This window comes from Macaca thibetana, chromosome 2, assembly GCF_024542745.1.
Source record: "Macaca thibetana thibetana isolate TM-01 chromosome 2, ASM2454274v1, whole genome shotgun sequence".
Lineage (NCBI taxonomy): Eukaryota > Metazoa > Chordata > Mammalia > Primates > Cercopithecidae > Macaca > Macaca thibetana.
Window position 1 is genome coordinate 80,903,365 of NC_065579.1, and position 24,119 is coordinate 80,927,483.

Genomic DNA, 24,119 nt, shown 5'->3' on the forward strand with positions numbered 1-24,119 from the left:
GCAAAATAAGAGCTTAGCTGCTGAAGAATTGGCTTTGACATTCAGGAATCACACCATGAAAATAAAGATTTTAAAGGAAAAAAATCATTCTCAAAAATGTGTTTGGTGATATTATTTTAATGATCTCTTCCATGAAACAGAATGTAACAAATTCACCTGAACTCGCAAGTTTAATGAATAAAATACAAGTTTCCTCTTCAGATATCTAAAAAATATTTTAAGACTAATGTATTCAAAATTGACAAGGTGCCTGGAAAACGCAAATGTTTTAAGAATAACCAGTGCAGGCAGAGATCAGTATTGTACATACTCCCTGTAATTTGGGTGAACACACTTAATTTTTTAATTATATATGCAATAATAGGGTTAAAGAGCATTAGGTCCAGAAAAAACCTCTCAGAGATTCAACACAATGTGTTAAAGATGAAGCAACTGAAATCCAGAAACACATCTCTTAAGTCATAAAAGGTTTATTCTACATGGCAACCCATTTACTTATTTTGGTGACCTGATGCAGTATTAAAATAGTAACTTGTTCAGAATATGTAACTTGCTAATTTTCTTGTTTTTTGTTTTTGAGATAGAGTCTTGCTCTGTCGCCCAGGCTGGAGTGCAGTGGTGCGATTGGCTCACTGCGACACCTCCGCCTCCTCGGCTCAGGCAATTCTCCTGTCTGAGCCTCCCGAGTAGCTGGGATTACAGGCTTGAGCCACCACGCCTGGCTAATGTTTGTATTTTTAATAGAGATGGGATTTCACCATGTTGGCCAGGCTGGTCCCGAACTCCTGACCTCAGGGGATCCACCCACCTCGGCCTCCCAAAGTGCTGGGAATACATGTGCGAGCCACCGGTTAATTTTCTTAACTGATAATATTATTTAAATGTTTGATTATGGCTGGGCACGGTGGCTCACAACTGTAATCCCAGCACTTTGGGAGGCCGAGGCGGGTGAATCACCTGAAGTCAGGAGTTCAAGACCAGCCTGGCCAACGTGGTGAAACCCTGTCTCTACTAAGTATACAAAAATTAACCAGGCACAGTGGCACACACCTGTAGTCCCAGCTACTTGGGAGGTTGAGGCAGGGGTTACAGTGAGTTGACATCACACCACTGCACTCCAGCCTGGGTGACAAAGTGAGACTCCATCTAAAAAAAAAAAAAAAAAAAAAGTTTGATTAGGATGGAGGTGGTTATTATATTCCTCAGAGATTAAAACATAACCTAAATTTGTATAATGAATCTGTTGATAATTTCCTAACAAAGGCCTTCAAATGTCAGTTCCCATTAGCTTGTAAAATTAGCAGAATGTTAAAAAGCAAATCAAAATGAATAGCATCAAATTTTTTACTGTGTATATCATTTTGAGAAGGCAAATTCCGCCAGGCGAGGTGGCTCACACCTGTAATCCCAGCACTTGGGAAGCAGGCGGATCACCCGAGGACAGAAGTTCAAGACCAGCCGGGCCAAAATGGTGAAACACTGTCTGTACTGAAAACACAAGCGTTAGCCAGGCGTAGTGGTGCTCACCTGTAGTCCCAGGTACATGAGAGGCAGAAGTAGGAGAATCACTTGAACCCCGGGAGGTGGAGGTTACGGCAAGCCAAGATCACGCCACTGCACTCAAATCTGGGCAAGAAAGCAAGACTTTGTCTCCAAAAAAAAAAATGAGGGCCGGACACGTTGGCTCATCCCAGCACTTTGGGAGGCCAAGGCGGATAGATCACCTGAGGTCAGGAGTTCGAGACCAGCCTGGTCAACATGGAGAAACCCCATCTCTACTAAAAACACAAAAAAATCAGCCAGGCGTGGTGGTGCATGCCTGTAATCCCAGCTATTTGGGAGGCTGAGGCAGGAAAGTCGCTTGAACCTGGGAGGCGGAGGTTGCAGTGAGTGGAGATTGCGCCATTGCACTCCAGCCTGGGCAACAAGAGAAAAACTCCGTCTCAAAATAAAAAAATTAGATGGCTATGGTGGGGCACATCTGTAGTCCCAGCTACTGAGGAGGTTGAGGTGGGAGGATTCCTTGAGCCCAGGAGGTCAAGGCTGCAGTGAGCAGTGATCACACCACTATACTCCAGCATGGGCAACAAAGGGAAGTCATCTCAGTTTTTAAAAAATGGAAAAAAGCGGCCGGGCGCGGTGGCTCAAGCCTGTAATCCCAGCACTTTGGGAGGCCGAGACGGGCGGATCACAAGGTCAGGAGATCGAGACCATCCTGGCTAACACGGCAAAACCCCGTCTCTACTAAAAACACAAAAAATTAGCCGGGCGAGGTGGCAGCGCCTGTGGTCCCAGCTACTCGGGAGGCTGAGGCAGGAGAATGGCGAGAACCCGGGAGGCGGAGCTTGCAGTGAGCTGAGATCTGGCCACTGCACTCCAGCCTGGGCGACAGAGCGAGACTCCGTCCCAAAAAAAAAAAAAAAAAAGGAAAAAAGCAGGGCTGTTGACAGAGATTACTGGTAGCATCCAAATGGGTCTGGTTCTGGTTGCTCCTAAATCCCAGCTGACTCAATGATCTTCCCAATCATTCAGTCCACTTTTGGATTCCATATGCCAATGCCAATGAATCCCCTTTTTAACTTAAGCCAAAAATTTGCATGAGGTTTCTATCATACAACTAAAGGAGTTCTGACCCATGCACTTGGGGAGGCCAAGGCAGGAGGATCACGAGGTCAGGAGCTCGAGACCAGCCTGACCAACATGGTGAAACCCCATCTCTACTAAAAACACAAAAATTAACTGAGTATGGTGACACGCGCCCATAATCCCAGCTACTTAAGAGGCTGAGGAAGGAGAATCACTTGAACCCAGGAGGCAGAGGTTGCAGTGATCTGAGGTCGTGCCATTGCATTCCAGCCTAGGCGACAGAGTGAGACTCAAAAAAATAAAAATAAATAAAAATAAAACATTAACTTCTCATTTATGAGTATCAGTACAAAGCACATTTTCAGACTGGTCCATCAATTATCCATTTACCTGTTTTTGCTATTATTTGACTCGACTGTCATCTTTAAGTACAGCACTCACATACGTCCCTGAGCTTCCAAATTTAAACATTTAGTACCACCTCTTCTGACCCGCCCCTATATGTTGACCTTTTAATAAATTATTTCCAGTATTCTAATTATAAGGATGAACCAATTTAAGACTACCAGCTAATCATGAAAACACATCTAAGACAACAATCCTCTCAAGTATTTATTACGAACCTGCTAGGTCCTGTTCTAGGTAGCTGCAGACAGAATGACACATAAAGTAGAGCCCATCCCTGTTCTCATGCAGTTTAAATTCTGGAGGGCAGTTTAAAAAAAAAACGATGATCAAAGTTACTTCAGAAAGACAAAACTGCAACGTGGAGAATAAGGGTCTTATGGCTGAAAACTGCCGTGGGTGGGCAGTAATTTCAGTGTAACCTCTCTGAGATGTTGGCATTGGAACTGAGAGTGAATGACATAAAAGAATCAGCTATATAATAATCTCAGGGCAGAAGAGTATGAGGCAAAGAACAAAGCAATTAAGACGCTGAGACAGGAATAAGCTTGTTCAGTGGGTGTGGAGCTGGAAGAGCTGGGCACGGTGAACAAGGTGAAACAAGATAAGGTTTGTGAGGTGGCCAGGGGCCAGATCACACAGCAGAGGTTGGGGAGGAGGGACCCTCATAGGCTAAGATGTTTGAACTTTATACTGAGTGTGATCAAAAACCCTTAGAGGAAGGGGAAAGAGAAAAAAATGACACTTACTGGGCATCTAAAGTAGTACCAGATTTTTAAAATAAGTATAAATGTTTCTTCTGCGCATTCTATAAAACAGTATATGCATTCTCGGTAAATTTCACTTTATAGGGTCATATGCTAAAAGTAACAGGCATTTTATGAGAAAAAAGAAAAGGAAGACCATCCCTACGCCACTTTGAAACCAAAATATTAACAAAAGCAATGTGAATAAAAATGTTTAATATTAAGTTCCTAATAACGATACAACTTTCGGGTGAAAAGTTACTAAGCGGGTAATCCCGGCACTTTGGGAGACCAAGGCAGGCGGATCACCTGAAGTCAGGAGTTCGAGACCAGCTTGACCAACATGGAGAACCCCTAATTATACAGCAATCCAGCCATCGATTGGAAAAATAAAGGAGATGGGTCAATATTTTAAGACAAGTTGTTGAAAAGGTTTCAGGATCAAATTGGGTACAGTATAAATATTCTTCACCCATGGAACTGCTGTGGTTTCTTTTATAACATGATTACCAGCCAGGTGCAGTGGCTCACACCTATAACCCCAGCACTTTGGGAGGCCGAGGCTGGTGGATCACCTGAGATCAGGAGATCGAGACCATCCTGGCTAACACAGTGAAACCCCGTCTCTACTAAAAATACAAAACTTGGCTGAGCATGATGGCAGGTGCCTGTAATCCCAGCTACTCGGGAGGCGGAGGCAGGAGAACTGCTTGAACCTGGGAGGCTGAGGTTGCAGTGAGCCGAGATCATGCCATTACACTCCAGCCTGGGCAATAAGAGCAAAATTCCATCTCTCTCACACACACACACACACACACACACACACACACACACACATACTTGGAGTTGCGAAGAGATGGGGGAGAATCGCACAATAAGCCCTTCCAAAAACTTCAAAGACTAAAAACATGGCCAAATTAGGCCAACAGGAAGAATTCATAAGTGGCCACCATGGCTTCATTCAGCTCTTAATGCACTTTGAGCTCGACTATTGTTACCTGATGCAAAACATGAATATGTTGGGGAAAATCACATATGAATCAGAGCAATGTCCTTGTTGTACTGACATAATTCTCCTATTTACCAATTACATATGAGCCTATTCCGGATACAGACACACGTTGGAGCACAACCAAGTATTCTTTTAACTTATGGTATCTATTTTATTCTAACTAAATTCTTAAGAGATAAATCATGGCATTTTGCAAATATGGGAACTGAAGCTCAAGAGAGGCAAGTAAAATGTATCCAAAGTTTCTCCCAGGAGTGAAGCTAAAGGTTGCAGAAGTTATTCCTAAACCCGACCTCAAACTTGCAAACTACTCTTGGGAGGGCTTCCAACCAAGACCTTTAAATTATTCTACCATGTGCATTCACCATATTTATCAAAGACCATTAGTATGCTGTTATGGTTCCTGTCATTACCAGTTCTCACTGTAACAAGTCACTTCTATGTTGATTTGTCAGAACAAAGGAGCCAACCAACCAATACATCTACTAGCAAAATACACGAGTCATTGGAAGAAAACGCAAGAAACGCAAATGAGGCTAGATAAATAAGGCAGCCAGATTCACCAGCATAGCTGACACAAAAAAGAGAACAAACCAAGTAGAGTAGCAACGAATTAGAAAACACACCCACTACAGGCTGGGCGGGGTGGCTCATGTCTGTAATCCCAGCACTTTGGGAGCCCAAGGCAGGCAATCACGAGGGTCAGGAATTCGAGACCATCCTGACCAACATGGTGAAACCCCATCTCTACTAAAATACAAAAAATTACCCGGGCATGGTGGCACGTGCCTGTAATCCCAGCTACTAGAGCAGGGGAATTGCCTGAACTCCGGAGGCGTAGGTTGCAGTGAGCTGAGATCGCACCACTGTACTCCAGCCTGCTCTGTCTCAAAACAAAACAAATAACAAAAAAAGCTACCCACTACAAGAAACAGAGCCCAGAGATACAAAAGATTAAAATACCTACTTTAGGGCCGGGCGCGGTGGCTCAAGCCTGTAATCCCAGCACTTTGGGAGGCCGAGGCGGGCGGATCACGAGGTCAGGAGATCCAGACCATCCTGGCTAACACAGTGAAACCCTGTCTCTACTAAAAAAAAAAAAAAAAAAAAACTAGCCTGGCAAGGTGGTGGGCGCCTGTAGTCCCAACTACTCGGGAGGCTGAGGCAGGAGAATGGCGTAAACCCGGGAGGTGGAGCTTGCAGTGAGCTGAGATCCGGCCACTGCACTCCAGCCTGGGCGGCAGAGCGAGAAGCTGTCTCAAAAAAAAAAAATACCTACTTTAATCTACAGACAAGTAGATAAAGGGTAAAAAAGGGAAAAGCACATAATACGTTCATTCCCCCCCCCATTTAATAGTACCTTGTCTGTTTTAACAACATTCAGAGGAAAACGAAAACGTTACTCATTTAAATGTTACTATCATTGGAGTTTTTTTCATCTGCTAACGAATTTCTAAAACTTATATTTTTAAATATTTTTTAGAATATCGCTAAAATATTGTTGCAATCATTTTAAGTTCAAAGTTTTAAAAAAGAAAATCCTATATTCTCTGACAATAAATTCTGGTTTCTAGAAAGTGGCTCAAAGACAAAGGCGTCATCCTTTACTCTGGAAAGTTCCAAATGATAACAGAATCAAATCTACCAAGATCCCTCATCACAATCATATGTCTCTAAATATCCAAGATCTCAGATTACCTTGGATATTTTTTTTTTTTTTTGAGACGGAGCTTTGCTCTCGTTGACCAGGCTGGAGTGCGATGGCGTGATATCGGCTCACTGCAACCTCCACCTCCTGGGTTCAAGGGATTCTCCTGCCTCAGCCTCCCGAGTAGCTGGGACTATACGCGCCTGCCACCTCGCCCAGCTAGTTTTTCGTATTTCTTAGTAGAGAAGGGGTTTCACCGTGTTAGCCAGGATGGTCTCGATCTCCTGACCTCGTGATCTGCCCGTCTCGGCCTCCCAAAGTGCTGGGATTACAGGCTTGAGCCACCGCGCCCAGCATTTTTTTGTATTTTTAGTGGAGACGGGGTTTCAACATGTTGGCCAGCCTCATCTTGAACTCCTGACCTCAGGTGATCCAACCAAGTGCTAGGATTAGAGGCATGACCCATGGCACTGGGCCCCAGACCTGCTATCCTGGATATTTTCATCAGTTAGCTAGAAGTAGAGAATGTTGCCCCAGCTCACTCTGACAACTCAGTGTTGCCATCACCTACTCCTATTTCTTCCAACACTGAACCTCCTATATTTTCCAACTCTGTCTTATCACAACTCATTGTCATTAAATGAAAACCTGAACTGGCGTAGGTGTAATCTCAGCACTCTGGGAGGCCAAGGTGGGTGGATCGCTTGAGGCCAGGTGTTCCAGACCAGCCTGGCCAACATGGTGAAACCCCATCCCTACTAGTAATACAAAAATTAGCCAAGCGTGGTGTCACACTCCTGTAATCCCAGCAACTCAGGAGGCTGAGGCACGAGAATCGCCTGAACTTGGGAGGTGGAGGTTACAGTGAGCCAAGAGCACGCCACTGCACTCCAGCCTGAGTGACAGAGCCAAACTTTGCCTTAAAAAAAAAAAAAAAAAAAAAAAAAACCTAACACCCCTGCCAGCCTACATTCAACAGTAGAAAACAGGGAAATGGCCGGGTGCGGTGGCTCAAGCCTGTAATCCCAGCACTTTGGGAGGCCGAGACGGGCGGATCACGAGGTCAGGAGATCGAGACCATCCTGGCGAACACGGTGAAACCCCATCTCTACTAAAAAGTACAAAAAAACTACCCGGGCGAGGTGGCGGACGCCTGTAATCCCAGCTACTCGGCAGCCTGAGGCAGGAGAATGGCGTAAACCCAGGAGGTGGAGCTTGCAATGAGCTGAGATCCGGCCACTGCACCCCAGTCTGGGTGACAGAGCAAGACTCCGTCTCAAAAAAAAAAAAAAAGAAAACATAGGAAAATACAAGATGTCCCTATACTAGATCGTGATAGATTCCATGCTAGCAGATCAGGAGAGGAGGAGGTCGGAAAGAACCAATCTGAGCCGCAGAATCACTTGTGCAACTGGTTTAAAGAGACAAAGGGCACAGAGTGTACACATCCTTTGACCTCTGAGGGAAAACCACAGTCAAAGAGAAGGGCAACAGTAGATGTATGGACTGGGTATTCAAGACCATGAATCAGAAAAAAAGTCAGGCAAGAATCATATTTCAGTATCAGGTAAAAGTAAGGGTTCAAGTTAGGGAAAAAAAAAAAAACAAAGGAAACACATGATGAAGGGTCTAAAGAGACTGCAGAGTACATAAATATTAGGAAGAAGTGGGCAAGTCCAAACAACACCCCAATTCAGGTTTAACTGCTACGGTCAGGCCAAGCAAGGTCTTTGAATCTTTTACCCACATTTTGAGTATATTCCTTGTTTCTCCTAGCAAGTACTATACTGTTATCAAGCCAATAGGATTCTGCAGATGACAAAAACCAAACAGCAGGGTAGACCCTCAAAATTCTTACAGCACAGCCAGTCCCGCTGGCTCATGCCTGTTATCCCACCAGTTTGGGAAGCCACAGCAGGTGGATCACTTGAGCCCAGGAGTTCAAGACCAGTCTGGGCAACATAGTGAGACCCCATCGCTACCAAAACACACAAAAATGAGCCGGGAATGGTGGCATGTACCTGTAGTCCCAGACAGGAGGCTGAGGTGAGAGGATCACCTGAGCCCAGGGAGGTCAGGACTTCAGTGAGCCATGACTGTGCCACTGCCCTCCAGCCTGGGTGACAGAGTAAGATCCTGTCTCAAAAAAAGAAAAAATTCAGCTGGGAGTGGTGGCTCACGCCTGTAATTCCAGCACTTTGGGAGGCCGAGCCGGGTGGATCACGAGGTCACGAATGCAAGACAACCCTGGCTAGCACAGTGAAACCCCGTCTCTACTAAATATACAAAAAAAATCAGCCAGGCGTGGTGGCAGGTGCCTGTAGTCCCAGCTACTTGGGAGGCTGAGGCAGGAGGATGGCGTGAACCCAGGAGGCAGAGCTTGCAGTGAGCTGAGATCGTATCACTGCACTCCAGCCTGGGCAACAGAGCAAGACTCCGTCTCAAAAAAAAAAAAAGAAGAAGAAGAAAACTCTGACAGCAGGAACACAGTAAGTCCAAAGCACCATTAATTTGTGAAACTGGATGTATCTCCTTTCCAGTTTTGCATATGTGAATCACCCACAAAAGCAACAAGAGTCTACTGTACTAGCAAACCTATACCTCAGTCAGAGCCTCATGGGATTCAACTCAACAAGGGAAAGGCTAAAGAGTGCCAGGCACTGTACCAGATGCTGAGGGTCAAGATGGGTGACAGACACCTGTCTTCAAGGAAGGATCTGCCTAGTGAAATGAGGCAACAAATAACTCTCAATCAAGGAGAGGCTTGTGCTAGAAACAGATGACTAGTGGTCACCACAGGCGAGGATGTTAATTTTAAGACTGTCACGGAAAGAGGCTTAATGCTTAATCTTCAATCAAATAGTGTAACTTCATGCAGGCAACATGTTACAGCATGTAAATTTTTTTAACAATGTAATTATCCAAACTTCTTCTCTAATGGGATGTAAGAAACTTTATATAATGGTCATTCTTCTGTTTCTAATTACCGTCCTTTATAAGAAGCATTCAGGGTTCCTAAGCCACAGCTGTTCAGATTTTTCCCTCCAAAACTAAATTTACCTTTAAGAGCAATCAAAATTCCTTATCATTTGTATCTTACTTCTTATGTATGCCTTACAAAATCGAGGCACCAGAACTTCAGAATCCTCATAAAGCTTCAGAATACGACCTAAAGACATTAGCACCAATAAATGTAACTCATCCATGCTCTATCATTCAGAACATCGATGTTTCTCATCGAGTACTGACTCTAAATCCATAAAAGTAGAAAAATACAATTCTATACTCCTTTGAACGAGTATTTTCTAAATTCACTGAATAAAAGTAATAAAATTCATTCAGGTTTATAAAAGCATGTTTTTAAATGAAGAGTATAGAAAATATGTATGCATAAGTTCCTGAAAACCTTTCAGTTATTTTTGCATGTATACATACCCTGTGTCGTGCCATATGGATTTTTAGTGAGAATCTATGTTAACGTTTGTATAAAATTTAACATATATATTTGAAGTGACTGATCAAAGCAGTTGTCAGTTGTCAACCAGAGCAGTGTTGCCTGGAGAAAAGTAGGGATTCCACTCCAGAAAGCAAAAATTTTTTTGAGACGGAGTTTCACTCTTTCACCCAGACTGGAGTGCAGTGGCACCATCTTGGCTCAGTGCAACCTTCGCCTCCCAGGTTCAAGTGATTCTCCTGCCTCAGCCTCCATAGCTGGGATTACAGGCGCCCGCCACCACATCCTGTGAATTTTTTTCTCAAACTCCTGACCTCAGGTGATCCACCCACCTCAGCCTTCCAAAGTGCTGGGATTACAGGCATGAGCCACTGCACCCGGCCAAAAAACTTTATTTTTAAGAAAGGTACAAATCTTTTTCTTTTTTTTTTTTCTTGAAACATCTAATCAGCCAGGAGCAGTGGCTCACGCCTGTAATCCCAGCACTTCGGGAGGCCGAGGCAAGTGGTTCACCTGAAGTCAGGAGTTCGAGACCAGCTCTTCACCACAGTAACATACTGAGAATTCACTGCCAAAAATGAGACTAAGATTCTCCTACCTAGTCTCCTGTTACTGCTGAGAAGAGGGCCACGCCACTGCCCTCAAAGGAAGGCTAGTGTCAAGTCACAGTAGAGCAGAGTTCTGTGCACAAAAACAGGTGCTCCCTTTCTCTAAGGTTGCTCCAGCTGAAGTTGAAAATAAGCACAACTAGAAGGCAAGCCCCTTTACTGGTAAACTAAATAGCCAATGAAAAGCTGCAAGTGACACAATTACCAATGACACCAACTGCAACCAAAAATAGCATCAAAATCGAATGTATCTGTCTGTCACCTTGACATCAATAACACATACATCTAAGTAAGTCATGAGAGGATCTGTGCAGTATCAGAAGCCATAGTTCCACAAATTCCATTGTGCCAAATACTATAATTATTAAAATCAACTACTATGAGAACCCCGATATTCACCTAATGTCCAAATCCTTGGCAAAGCAATACCTTTGAAATAAAACAAAATGTATGTACTTCTGGATAACCAAAATCTCCTAAAGTTTGCACTAAATTATTTTCTAAGTATCAGGCTTGGATAGGGTTCAAAATTCACCAGTTTCCCAGGCACAGTGGCTCACGCCTGTAATCTCAGCACTTTGGGAGGCCAAGGCCAGTGGATCACCTTAGGTCAGGAGTTCAAGACCAGCTTGTCCAATATGGTGAAATCCCGTCTGCACTAAAAATACAAAATTAGCCAGGTATGGTGGCACACATCTGTAGTCTCAGCTACTTGGGAGGCTGAGACAGGAGAATCACTTGAACCTTGGAGGCAGAGGCTGCAGTAAGCCAAGACTGCACCACCGCACTCCAGACTGGATAAGACAGAGCAAGACTGTGGCTTAAAAAAAAAAATAATCCGGCAGGGCGCAGTGGCTCACGCCTGTAATCCCAACACTTTGGGAGGCCGAGGTGGGAGGATCACAAGGTCAGGAGATCGAGACCACGGTGAAACCCCGTCTCTGCTAAAAATACAAAAAATTAGCCGGGCGCGGTGGTGGGTGCCTGTAGTCCCAGCTACTCAAGAGGCTGAGGCAGGAGAACGGCGTGAACCCGGGAGGCGGAGCTTGCAGTGAGCCGAGATCGCACCACTGAGCTCCAGCCTGGGCCACAGAGCAAGACTCCGTTTCAAAAAAAAAAAAATCACTGGTTCACCACTGGTCTAATGATCCAGTCATGAAACAGAAACAACACTTGTTAATCATACAACTACTCTAATTCTGCCACCAACTCTGAAAAATGAAAATAAGTGTTTACAGAAATAAACAGTTTCGGGCCGGGCGCGGTGGCTCAAGCCTGTAATCCCAGCACTTTGGGAGGCCGAGACGGGCGGATCACGAGGTCAGGAGATCGAGACCATCCTGGCTAACACGGTGAAACCCCGTCTCTACTAAAAAATACAAAAAACTAGCCGGGCGAGGTGGCGGGCACCTGTAGTCCCAGCTACTCAGGAGTCTGAGGCAGGAGAATGGCGTGAACCTGGGAGGCAGGGCTTGCAGTGAGCTGAGATCGCGCCACTGCACTCCAGCCTGGGCCACAGAGCGAGACTCCGTCTCAAAAAAAAAAAAAAAAAAAAAAAAGAAATAAACAGTTTCAGCTCTTTAAGGACTGACTGAAAAGCACAAGAGAAATTAACATCGTTTTCCCCTTTCTTTTGACCATCCTATCCAAATCCAAAGAAATAAAGATTTTTAAAGCTTAACCAGATGCCTCGATTTTTCAATTATTATTTTTTCAAAATAATACAAACATAAACAGTTCAAAAAGTCACACATGAAAATAAGTCTCTCCCACATGTGACTACATAATCTGCCCACCCCAACACCATTGTTATTAGTCTCTTTCACAGCTTTCTAGTCACTCTAAGCACATGACAAGCATATATAAACACACACATACTCATACACACTGTATTGCTTGTGTCCTTTCCAGTCTTCTATCCCTTAAGTTAAAATAGCAGCCAACCAGCCAGGGGCAGTGGCTCACGCCACTAATTCCAGCACTCTGGGAGGCTGAGGAGAGTGGATCACTTGAGGTCAGAAGTTCAAGACCAGCCTGGCCAACATGGCGAAACCTCGTTTCTACTTAAGTACAAAAAAATTAGCCGAGCATGGTGGCACAAGCCTGTAATCGAGCTACTTGGGAGGCTGAGGCAGGAGCACCACTTGGACCTAAGAGGCAGAGGTCATCGTGATCTGAGATCATACCAATGCACTCCAGATCTGGGTGACAGAGACTGTCTCCAAACAAACAAACAAACAAACAGCAGCCAACCATACGGTATTTTCTGACCCTTTGTCTTTTCATTTAAAAGTATCTTTGAGAAGGTCCTTTAAATATTAGCAAAAAATCAAACACCAAATCTAAATAAATATATAAAAGAAGCATTGGCTGGGTGCAGCAGCTTACACCAATAATCCCAACACTTTGGGAGGCAGGAGGACTGCTTGAGCCCAGGAGTGCAAGACCAGCCTGGGCAACATAGTGAGATCCTGTCTCTACAAAAAATTAAAAATAAATAAATTGGCTGGGCATGGTGCTGCTTATCTGTAGTCCTAGCTACTCAGGAGGCTGAGGTGGGAGGACTGCTTAAGCCCAGGAGTTGGAGGCTAAAGTGAGTCATGTTCACACCACTGCATTCCAGCCTGGGTGACAGAGCAAGACCCTGCCTCAAATAAACAAACAAACAAATAAATAAATAAATAAAAGAACAATTCACGCAAAGGCATCTCTCACCAGGTGTCAATACTAGTGACCTCTGCTAGCAGGACTCACGAAAGTCCAAGGTCAAAGATGTATTCCCATGATACACCTGGGGTTTTCTGGCACAAGAACACAATACAGTAACAGACTGTACTCCTGACCCCGGTCTATAATTTTACGAATGTATATCAGTTACTAAAGAGGACAAAGTACAGTAATTTAAAGAAAACCCAACATTTTACTAGGGGAAAAATCTTAAGCATGTATCATGTTACATTTTTATATGAATGAATACCAAGGAACACTGCTACAGCTATAAATAGTATCCTAAAATCCTTATTTTTAATAAGTTCTACCCCATAAAAAGGTAATTGCAAAAAAAGGAAAAAAAGGATAAAGAAATTCATTATCTATTCTCATTACCTTATTTCAGAAACCCAAAGCAGATGAGTCAATTGCCTTATACTGTGAGTTTAATGACATATGATAGCCACTAAACAAAACTGTAACAAGATTAGTGTATACTCTTCCCAATGAGCCTATTCAAATTAAAGGAAAAGAATAAAACACCTCTCCCTAACCTGAAACTGTGTTCTATTCACAATTGAAGGTAACCACCAAAATATGCTATTACTATACCCCAACTGGCAAGGTGTTTGCTTATGCTCATGTCACATACTTTCCAGACTATTATTCTATGAAAGGCTGTAGATTTTTAGTACTTAAATACTCTAAAAAAATTTTCCACGTAGATCCCCCTAAAACTTATAAAATTGAAATCCTGGCCAGGCACGGTGGCTCACGCCTGTAATCCCAGCACTTTGGGAGGCTGAGGCTGGCAGATCACTTAAAAAGTCAGGAGTTAGAGATTAGCCTGGCCAACATGGCAAAACCCTATCTCTACTAAAAATACAAAAATTAGGCAGGTGTGGTGGTGGGCACCTGTAATCCCAGCTGCTCAGGAGACTGAGGCAGGGAGAATCGCTTGAACCCGGGAGGCAGAGGTTGCAGTGAGCCAAGATTGTGCTATTGCACTCCAGCCTGGACAACAGAGAAAGACTCCATCTCAAAAAAAAAACAAAAAAAAACAAAAAACAAAAAACAAAAGAATCCTAGAATCTTAAGAAACTGAAGTATCGAGTATACTCATTCAAGTATATGCACAAATAAGAGAACTTCAGGTAACATTTCATCTGATCATCTTAATACACATTTATAGAAGCTCATGTAACCCTAGCTTTACAAAGAATTGGTTTAAAAATACTTGTTTGCTTAATATTAGACCCATGTTAAAATGCTACCCCATTCAAGCAGATGCAAACTAAGAACAAAAAACAAAAGCATCCACTCAAAAACTGAGTCACTGATTGTCTCTTTACAATGTCCTGCTCTCCACTATGCTGAAAAAGACACAATGAAAAGAAAAGAGAAACACAAAAGGTATCAGGAAAAAAAGCACTTATTGATTCCATATCAGATCTCAGACAAAATACTGAAGATCTCAAATAGACTGATAATCTAGTTTGTTAAAAAGTTTAAAAAAAAAAAATCCACCATTTTAAGGTAATCAAAAATTTTAAACACTAAAAAAAAAAAAAAAAAAAAAAAAAAAAAAGCTTGAAACTCCAGAGTACAATTTCCTTTTTGTGTGTGTGAGATGGAAGTCTCACGCTTTATTGCCCAGGCAGGAATGCAGTGGCACGATCTCCGCTCACGGCAACCTCCACCTCCTGGGTTCAGGCTATTCTCCTGCCACAGCCTGCTGAGTATTTGGGATTACAGGCACGTGCCACCACGCCCGGCTAATATTTGTATTTTTAGTAGAAATGGGGTTTCACCATGTTGGTCAGGCTGGTCTCGAACTCCTCCTGACCTCGTGATCCGCCCACTCGGCCTCCCAAAGTGCTGGGATTACAGGCGTGAGCCACCGCGCCCAGCCCAGAGTACAATTTCATATAAAAAAGAATTACTGGTCGGGCACAGTGGCTCACGCCTGTAATCCCACCAGCACTTTGGGAGGCCAAGGCAGGTGGATCACCTGAGGTCAGAGGTTCAAACCAGCCTGGCCAACATGGCGAAATTCCATCTCTACTAAAAATACAAAATTAGGTGGGCATGGTGGCACATGCCTGTAATCCCAGCTACTTGGGAGGCTGAGGCAGGAGAACTGCTTGAATCTGGAAGGCAGAGGTTGCAGTGAGCTGAAATTGCACCACTGTACTCCAGCCTGGGAAACAAGAGCAAACCTCCATCAAAAAAAAAAAAAAGAAATTACTCTATTAAGATACTGGAATGACCATCTCTGACTCTTGTTCCCTTTTCTGTTTTTAAATTCTACCTCCTAAAACCTTCGATAAAGGGGAAAATAGGTGGCAAGCTTCCCAGTTTAAATGTTCAACAGGTATTCCTCCTCCCTCATCCCTCAAACCTATTCATTTCATAAAGATCTCCTGAATCTGGATACTCCATGTTTACTAAAATGTATTAACCTTTCAGCGTGACCCTTACAGTCTGTATTAATTCCGAGTTATAAATCTAAGCTCTCAGAAAGCAGAGCTTTCAATCTAACTCATTTTGTTTGATTGAAAATCATGCTGAAAAGCTTACATTCCATACATAAATATTAAAAATTTTGGCCAGGTGCGGTGGCTCACACCTGTAATCCCAGCACTTGGGGAGGCCGAGGTGGGTGGATCACCAGGTCAGGGGTTGGAGACCAGCCTGGCCAACATAATGAAACCCTATCTATACTGAAAATATAAAAAAGTTAGCCCGGCATGGGTGGCACGTTCCTGTAGTCCCAGCTACTCAGGAGACTGAGGCAGTAGAATCGCTTGAACCCAGGCGGTGGAGGTTGCAGTGAGCCAAGATGATGCCACTGCACTCCAGCTTAGGCAACATAGTGAGCCTTTGTCTCAAAAAATAAAAAATAACAATTTCAGGCCGGGTGCACTCTGGGAAGCCGAGGCGGGCAGATCACGAGACCCAGAGTTTAAGACCAGCCTGGCCAACAAGGTGATATCCCATCTCTACTAAAAATACAAAAATTAGCTGGGCATGGTGGCACACGCCTATAGTCCCAGCACTTTGGGAGGCCAAGGTGGGTGGATTACCTGAGGTCAGGAGTTCGAGACCAGCCTAGCCAACATGGTAAAACCCCATCTCTACTAAAATTACAAAAAAATTAGCCAGGCGTGGTGGCTGGCACCTGTAATCCCTGCTATTTGGGAGGCTGAGGCAGGAGAATTGCTTGAATCTGGGGGGCGGAGACTGTAGTGAGCTGAGATTGCATTCAGCCTGGACGACAGAGCAAGACTCCATCTCAAAAAAAAAAAAAAAAAAAAAAAAAATTAAAACTTCAAAAGGATGTAACATCAAATTAGTTGCCTTTATAGTCAATTACCCTGGTTAGCTGGAACCAATACAGCACAGTCTTATCATAAAAACTTACTGAAGGGAGATGGTTAAGAGACATTCTTTTGGTAAATTAAACTCATTTACATTGTATAATACATATGCCCTATACTAAATGTTAATATTAATAGTAATGGTTCAAATGAAACTCCAGTGCAGTCAGAATGCTGTAAAACCGTGAGATCTAAAAACACTATCTTAACTTAGGTACACTACTGAGGAAATAAGGAGGGAAAAAAATCTAACAGATTAAGAAAATAAAGTCCTAGCTGGACGTGTAAGCGGATGCCTGTAATCCCAGCTACTCAGGAGGCTGAGGCAGGAGAATCGCTTAAACCTGGGAGGCGGAGGTTTCGGTGAGCCAAGAATGTGCCCTTGCGCTCCAACCTGGGCAACAAGAGTGAAACTCTGTCTCAAAAAAAAAAAAAAAAAGTACAAAATCTTAAGCATCATTATACCTGACTACCTGACACATATATAACCAGATAGTCAACTTACTGTGACACAATTCCTAACTAGACTAGGTTTTCCCCCAATACTGTGGCTACTATTCCAGAATTAAAAGGGCAAAACCATCCATTTTCTTTTTTTTTTTTTTTTTTTTTTTTTGAGACCGTGTTTTTGCTCTTGTTGGCCAGGCTGGAGTACAGTGGCACGACGTCAGCTCACTGCAACTTCCGCTTCCCAGGTTCAAGTGAGTCTCCTGCCTCAGCCTCCTGAGTAGCTGGGATGACAGGCATGCGCCACCACTCCCAGCTAATTTTTTGTATTTTTAGTAGAGACGTGTTTTGTTGTTGTTGTTGTAGTTGCTTTTTTGAGACAGAGTTTTGCTCCTGTTGCCCAGGCTAGAGTGCAATTGCACGATCTCGGCTCACTGCAACCTCTGTCTCCTGGGTTCAAGAAATTCTCCTGCCTCAGCCTCCTGAGTAGCTGGGATTAAAGGCATGTGCTACCACGCCTGGCTAATTTTGTATTTTTCGTAGAGATGAGGTTTCTCCATGTTGATCAGGCTGGTCTCAAACTCCTGACCTCAGGTGATCCACCCGCCTCCGCCTCCCGAAGTGCTAGGATTACAGGCGTGAGCCACCGCGCCCGGCCGAGACGTGTTTTATGTTAGCCAGGCTGGTCTCAAACTCCCGACCTCAAGTGATCCACCCGCCTGGGCCTCCCAAAGTGCAGGGATTACAGGCATGAGCCACCGTGCCCAGCCAAAACCATCCATGTTCATCAACTCTAAGAACTAAGAGCAAGTTTTTCTTCCTTTGCAACTCTGGCAGCATTAAATTCAAATGAACAGTTAAATGTGACTATAGTACACCTAAATCTTTTAAGGTCTAACTCAAAAAGAAGATGCTGCCACATGACATTGGAAGAGGGCTGTCGCTGCTCCCATTTTAACACAGGCCCTCACAACCCATTTTAACACGAAAATGGTATTAAGAACTCTGCCAAATGCTAGAAGGAAAAAGGTCCATCCCTTCAAGAAATGTAACATTGTAGTTGGGGCAACAAAAAAATAAACAGTTATGGGATTTGTGATCTTCACTAAATGCAATGGAATCTCAGAGAAGAAATATCCTGAGTCAGGATGGCCAGAAAAGGATTCATGGAAGAAGGGGGACTGAAACTAGGCTGTAAGAAGGACAAAGGGAAGAACAGCATGCACAAAAGCAAAGTAGTGACTACGGCAAAAACTACAGTATTTGAGAGGCCGGCAAGAATTCCAGTTGGGGAAGAGTGGGAAATAAAGCTGAATAGGTAGAATGGAACCTTCTTAAAAGCCAGACTGAAGCATATAAATTCAGCCCAGTTGGCAAAGAGAATCCATTATGGGTTCTCCAGCAGGGGAACTGACAAGATGAAACCAGTACTTTAAATAAATTACACTGTCAGTAGTTACAGAAGATAAAATGAGTAAGAAAGGTTGCTCAGGGCAACCAAATAAAAACTTAATAATCCAGACCTACAACCATTCATTCATTGAGAAGACAGACTGCTAGGTAACAACACTGGCCTAGAATTCACACAAACTGGGACTAAATTCCTGCTCTGTCCCCCACTACCTAAGCCTCAATTTTCTCACTGTTAAATTCAGGGCATCAGCACTCAGACTGTCACAGTACTTGTCAAAGTACCTGTGTAGTCCTGATACATAGAACTTTGACGATTAGTAAACAGTAGTGCTAAATTAAGTATGGTTAAAAATGGGAAGTGAACATAAGACAAGGCTCATAGAGGAACAGAACTTCCAAGGACAACTATCTTGACAGCAGCTGACAATATGGAAAAGAACACACAGGTAAAAGGTCAGAAAAAATAAAATAAAACCACCTACTCAAAGTAATCACTACAGCCTAAAAGGCAAACCCTAGGTTCTGCGGGACCCAAGCCTTGAAAGAGTTCCCTTTTTATTTAAAGAGTTTGCCTGGCGTGGTGGCTCACGACTGTAATCCCAGCACTTTGGAAGGCCGAGGCAGGTGGAACATGAGGTCAGGAGTTCAAGACCAGCCTGGCCAACATGGTGAAACTCCACCTCTACTAAAGATACAAAAATTAGCCAGGAGTGGTGGCGGACACCTGTAATCCCAGCTACTCAGGAGGCTGAGGCAGGAGAATTACCTGACCCCAGGAGGTGGAGGCTGCAATGAGCCAAGATCGCACCACTGCACTCCAGCCTGGGCAACAGAGTAAAACTCCATCTCAAAAAAATAAAATATAATAAAAATTTAAAAAAATAAATAAAACGCATGAGGAGCTACTACCCCAACATCACAGCTAGTAAGGGATAGAGCCTGAGTTTGAACTCACTGTAACCACTATGCTACAACACAAAGATTTCAATGATTTTTCCTACACTAGTTTTTTGTTTGTTTTTGAGAGGGTGTCTCCCTCTATCGCCCAGGGTGGAGTGCAGTAGCGTGATCTTGGCTCACTGCAACCTCCACCTCCCAGGTTCTCCCAGATTCTCCCACCTCAGGCTCCCGAGTAGCTGGGACTATTGGCACCCGCCACCATGCCTGGCTAATTTTTGTATTTTTAGTAGAGACGTAGAAGACGGGGTTTCACCATGTTGGCCAAGATGGTCTCGATCTCTTGACCTCGTGATCTGCCCGCCTCAGCCTTCCAAAGTGCTGGGATTACAGGCATGAGCCACCGTGCCCAGTAGGACTGCATCTTATTAAATAGTGCTAGGGAGTTCAACACAATGATATGAGTTCTATGAATTTCATTTAACCATGCAATCACCTGACCCAGTTAGTACAGATGCTCAACTATAGATCATAAACTTGATCAGAAACACAAGGTTTTGGAAGGATATCTACACAGATCAAGACTAACAAAACAGCTGGGAAAAATTCCGCAGATTCAGTCATCTAAGACAGACCCAGGTTTGAATCCTAGTGTTCATTTAATCATTTTGTGGCCTTGAACAAGTGAATTAACTTCTTTGCACCTCTGTTTCATCATCCACAAAAAAAGCCCAACACTACCTACCTCATAGGATCAGCCTGGGTATGTATAAACGGCATAGAAAGCATCTCACACCTCCTAGAGCATAGCCCTGAGCACCTAGTCCCTCTCCTCTGGCTCTGTGGTAACAGGGCAATCAATTGCACTCTTACCGAACCCAATCCCAGAGGGGTAAACAGCCAAATCTCTCCAGTATCAGCTCTCTCACAGAGTCCTTTCTTTTTAACTTCAGGTTTCTATTGGTGGCAGAGCATGAGATACCACCTTGGTGGCACCTAAACTGAACCATACTCAACAATTCTTTACTACACAGCTCTAGGGTCCTAGCCCTCCTCTACCATTAGAATGTCTGAGCATAAAGTATAAATGTCTCATGTTAGCTGCTTTCCTTTTTCGCATTTCAGTGACTTATACTGTAAATGTTGTGAAATGAGTCCAATTCACATGCACTAGAAAAATACAAGTTTTAGTGAATGCCAATGTTTCTGCCATACCTCTCCCCTGACTTCCTACCATTCATTCTTCTCTATTCTTTTTATATAAATGACACCAAAATTGAACAAACCCAACAAACTATTTCAACCAACTTCATCAAAATGTGTCAGGTCAGAAATTCTTTGTAACAGTACTGCTACAAATTGTACAAACAAGGGAGATTCCTTTGTCACCTACTTGTCTGACAAGGTTGTATGTATACTGCACTGATGGATTTAATCAACAGGTTGATGTTCAAAAGGTCTATTAATATATTTCCTTTTATCAGTAACCCCTATGTTCATATTATCTTCTGCCCTTTCTACATGTGAGCTTGAAAGGCTCCTAGAACACAGGAAGCAGTTAGCTCTAGTTCTTTCGGGAGACTGGTGTCATGATAATCATGCAAAACCTTTAATTAGGTGTCGAGAATACAAATATCAAAAAGATTCTTGGACGTACGTATTAAAATGCTTAACACTTCTTTGAAGCAACCAACGCAAAAACATCATCTCTGCAAGGGGCCACTCCATTTACCACCAGTGTCTCCCACATTAATACCCAAAGCTGGTATATGTTAAAAGAAAAATGTCTTATAAACTTACGGTGAGCTTTGCAACAATTTTTATGCCATTAACATGTCACTTTATTGAGTTCCTTAACACTAAGAAAAACTTTTCCCAGGCACGTAGTTTTCATCCCACATACAGTTCAGTATTTTTTCTGTACTGCAGGTCTGATTCTAACAACTCAAACGTCAAAAAATAGTTACTTATGAATTTAATGATTGTGATTACGTACATCTCAGTGCAGGATAGGGCTGAAAAAAAAAATATTCCAAACAAGAAAACCCGGATTTAATAGCAAGAAGCCTAATCACACATCACACGCCTAACTGCTCTCAGGCATAGTTTCTTCCTGCAGCCCCTCCCCCACAGGTAAATGCTAACTATTTCTAGAACTCTCAACAATTTGGGAAGCTTGCCATCAACTCCCAGGACACCACCCAACATACACCATGTTTTCGGGGAGACAAAGGTGCCTCAGACTATAAACTTATTAAAATGGTGAGAACATACAATCCCAGGAAGTCAGCATTACTAAAATACATCAATGTAGCATGGGTCTTATTTTAACAAAAATGAAAATGAATCACACTGGAAAACCCAAACAGTCACTCATTGTTATCTTCAACGTGTAATCAAAATTATTTATTCCAAGTTGTTTCAGGTAAGTGGATGAAGACACCACGAGGGCCTTATTATTATCCAAACTGGAGAAGGAGCCTTTAGGAAAAAAAGGAGGGGGAAGAAGATCACTTAATTACATGAGGTGGGGGGTGGAGAAACCATTCAGTCTTAAAATTCAGACTAAAAATAACCTGTCATTTTCACCCACTACATTTTATTAACAAGTTTGTTTAGATCAGCATACGGTTCCTGTTTGGAAAACAAGAAAGTGAACAGTAAACTTTCCTAAGTCAACTGCAAATCACATAGGTACTAAAACTCTTCACCCCCGGTGCCTGCACAGTCCAAGATTTTAAGTAAACTCCAGACATTGAGAACACCTAATTTCTAACTAGTTTCCAACATTTCTTATTTGTAATCACCAAATTATCTTAGAGACACTTAAGACAATCCAACAAAGAGAGCATTTTTTCAAAGCCACAACCCAAATTTTACATGAAACACACCATTTTCACAACCTAAATTTAATCCCGGTTACCACTGCGAAGTGATGCCTGTTTCAGCAAATTAAGAACTTCCAAAAATACTGAACACGTTAACGCATGGATGGCTTCCCTCGAGCTGCCATTTAAGATTAATATTCCACTTAAATAAAAGTCTGCTTCTGTCCAAAAAATTAAATCGGTTGCAAAGAGGAAGTTACCGAGAAACCACCCTCACAACGTGGCCTTTACACTGTCAGAAAATAACGTGACTCTGTGCCACCCAAAACTTACCAGGAAGCTGACAATAACTTTGCCAATTCTACACTCCTGAACCCAACTTCAAAGAATCTCCACCAAATACCTCCTTAAGACGATAGAAAGCACTAAGTTACAAATAAACACGTCCCGGAGCAAGGCCTGGCTGCCGCGCGCCCCTCCCCCTGCCGGCGCCCCCGCCCCGGACGCGCGGCCCCAACAGCCGCCCGCAGCCCCTAGCACGCCGGCCGGGGTCGCCGCGCCCGGGCCGGGGACGCGCCTGGGGAGGGGAGATTTCCATTGCCGCCCGAGGTTTCACAAAATAGCATACACCGAAAAGCTCCTTCTCCTCTGCTAAAAATAGGCTATAAAGGAGTCGGCCTCATGATGGCTCCTTGATTCAATTTGCTGCAAATCCTTTCCTAAAACCTCCCCCCCCCCATACACACACGCACAAAAAGGGGGTGTAAATGCACGAAGGGAGGAAGAGGGGGAGAAGGCCGAGGTGCACATTTTCGGGGACAACATAATTAGGGTGAGGATCCCCCGAGACCAGGAAAGGGTAGGGGGTGGGCAGGCACGTGAGCATTTCAAAGAAACCTGAGAGAGGAAAACGGGGGGATGGGGGCGCCCCAAGTGCCCTCCCTGCCTTCCCTCCCCCCACGCAAGCCCAGTTCCCCCAAGGGCCAAGTTGAAAAATGCATGTTCCACTCGCGCCCATCCCCCGCGGCCCAGCGCCCCCGGCCGCCTCTGGCCCGCGCCCCCCGCCCAGGCCCGCGACCGCCCCCACTCCAGGGTCCGGCCCCCAGCGCTTACCTGGAAACGGTGGCCTCCAACGCCGCTCCCCCCTCCCGGGAATGGAGGCACTAGGAAATTCCCCTCCTCGCCGCCGCCGCCACCGCCTCCAACCACCCCCAAAATAACCCCTCCGGGGGGTGAGAGGCAATTATAACCCCAGCGAGCGGAGGGCGCGGGGGATGGGCGCCGGGAGGGCGGGGGCGGGGAGCGCGGCGCGGGTCCCCAGGTGGCGAGCGGAGGTGCTCCCGCCGCTGGGGGAGGGGCGGGGGCGCACGCGGCCGGCGGCGGGGGGAGGCGGCGCGCGGGGGAAGGGCGCGAGCGGGGAGAGGAATTGAGGCAGAAGGTAAAAGCTGTTACTAAGGGAAAGAGCCAAACGGTTCGGAGCAGCCAACGGCTCAGACACTCAACACTAGGGAGAGAGGAATGGGGACCAGCCAGGCACAAATGAGCTCGCGAGGCCCGCGGCGGCGGCGGCGGCGGCCGCGCAGCAAAACAAACCCGAGCGGCCTGCGCCGGGCGGGGGGGCGAGCGGGCGGGCGCGCGGGGGAGGGGCCGGCGGGGGAGGGGCGCCGCGGACGCGGGGAGGCGGTGGCGGCGGCGGCGCGGCGGGGGGGGCTCCAGCGGCCGCGCTCCTCTCCCTCCCGGCCCGCTCCGGCGGCGCTGGGGGCTGGGCTGTGCGGCGCATTCTTTTTAAAAATCAGGCGAGCCCCGCGGGCACTCAAAGGCGCCTCGGGGCCCCGGGCCGCCCGCCCCGCCCCCACCGCCGCGGGCTGGCCTGAGTGTGCTCGGGTGTGGGCCGCTGGGCCCGAGACGGGTGGGGGCGGGGAGGCCCGCGCGGTGGCCGGGGTGGAGCCGCTGGCGAAGTTTCCCAAGGAGGCCGCGGGCTTCCGC

The 24,119-nt window shown here is 44.9% G+C and overlaps 1 protein-coding gene across 6 annotated transcripts in view; it reads right to left on the minus strand.

The window, feature by feature from the left end:
- Positions 1-23,632, minus strand: part of TBL1XR1 (TBL1X/Y related 1) — a 183,952-nt gene extending 160,320 nt beyond the window's left edge. For 2 of the 6 annotated variants that reach the window (XM_050778296.1, XM_050778292.1), the window contains exon 1: positions 22,467-22,595. Coding sequence is in view for 1 of the 6 variants with exons in the window: in XM_050778291.1 (XP_050634248.1) it covers positions 22,197-22,199 (3 nt within the window). In the remaining 5 variants the exon portion in view is untranslated. Of the gene's footprint in view, positions 1-22,196; positions 22,596-23,246 lie in introns of those variants that run through there. The other 4 variants (XM_050778298.1, XM_050778295.1, XM_050778293.1 and 1 more) reach the window with 4 other exon arrangements.
- Between the last annotated feature and the right edge of the window lie 487 nt (positions 23,633-24,119).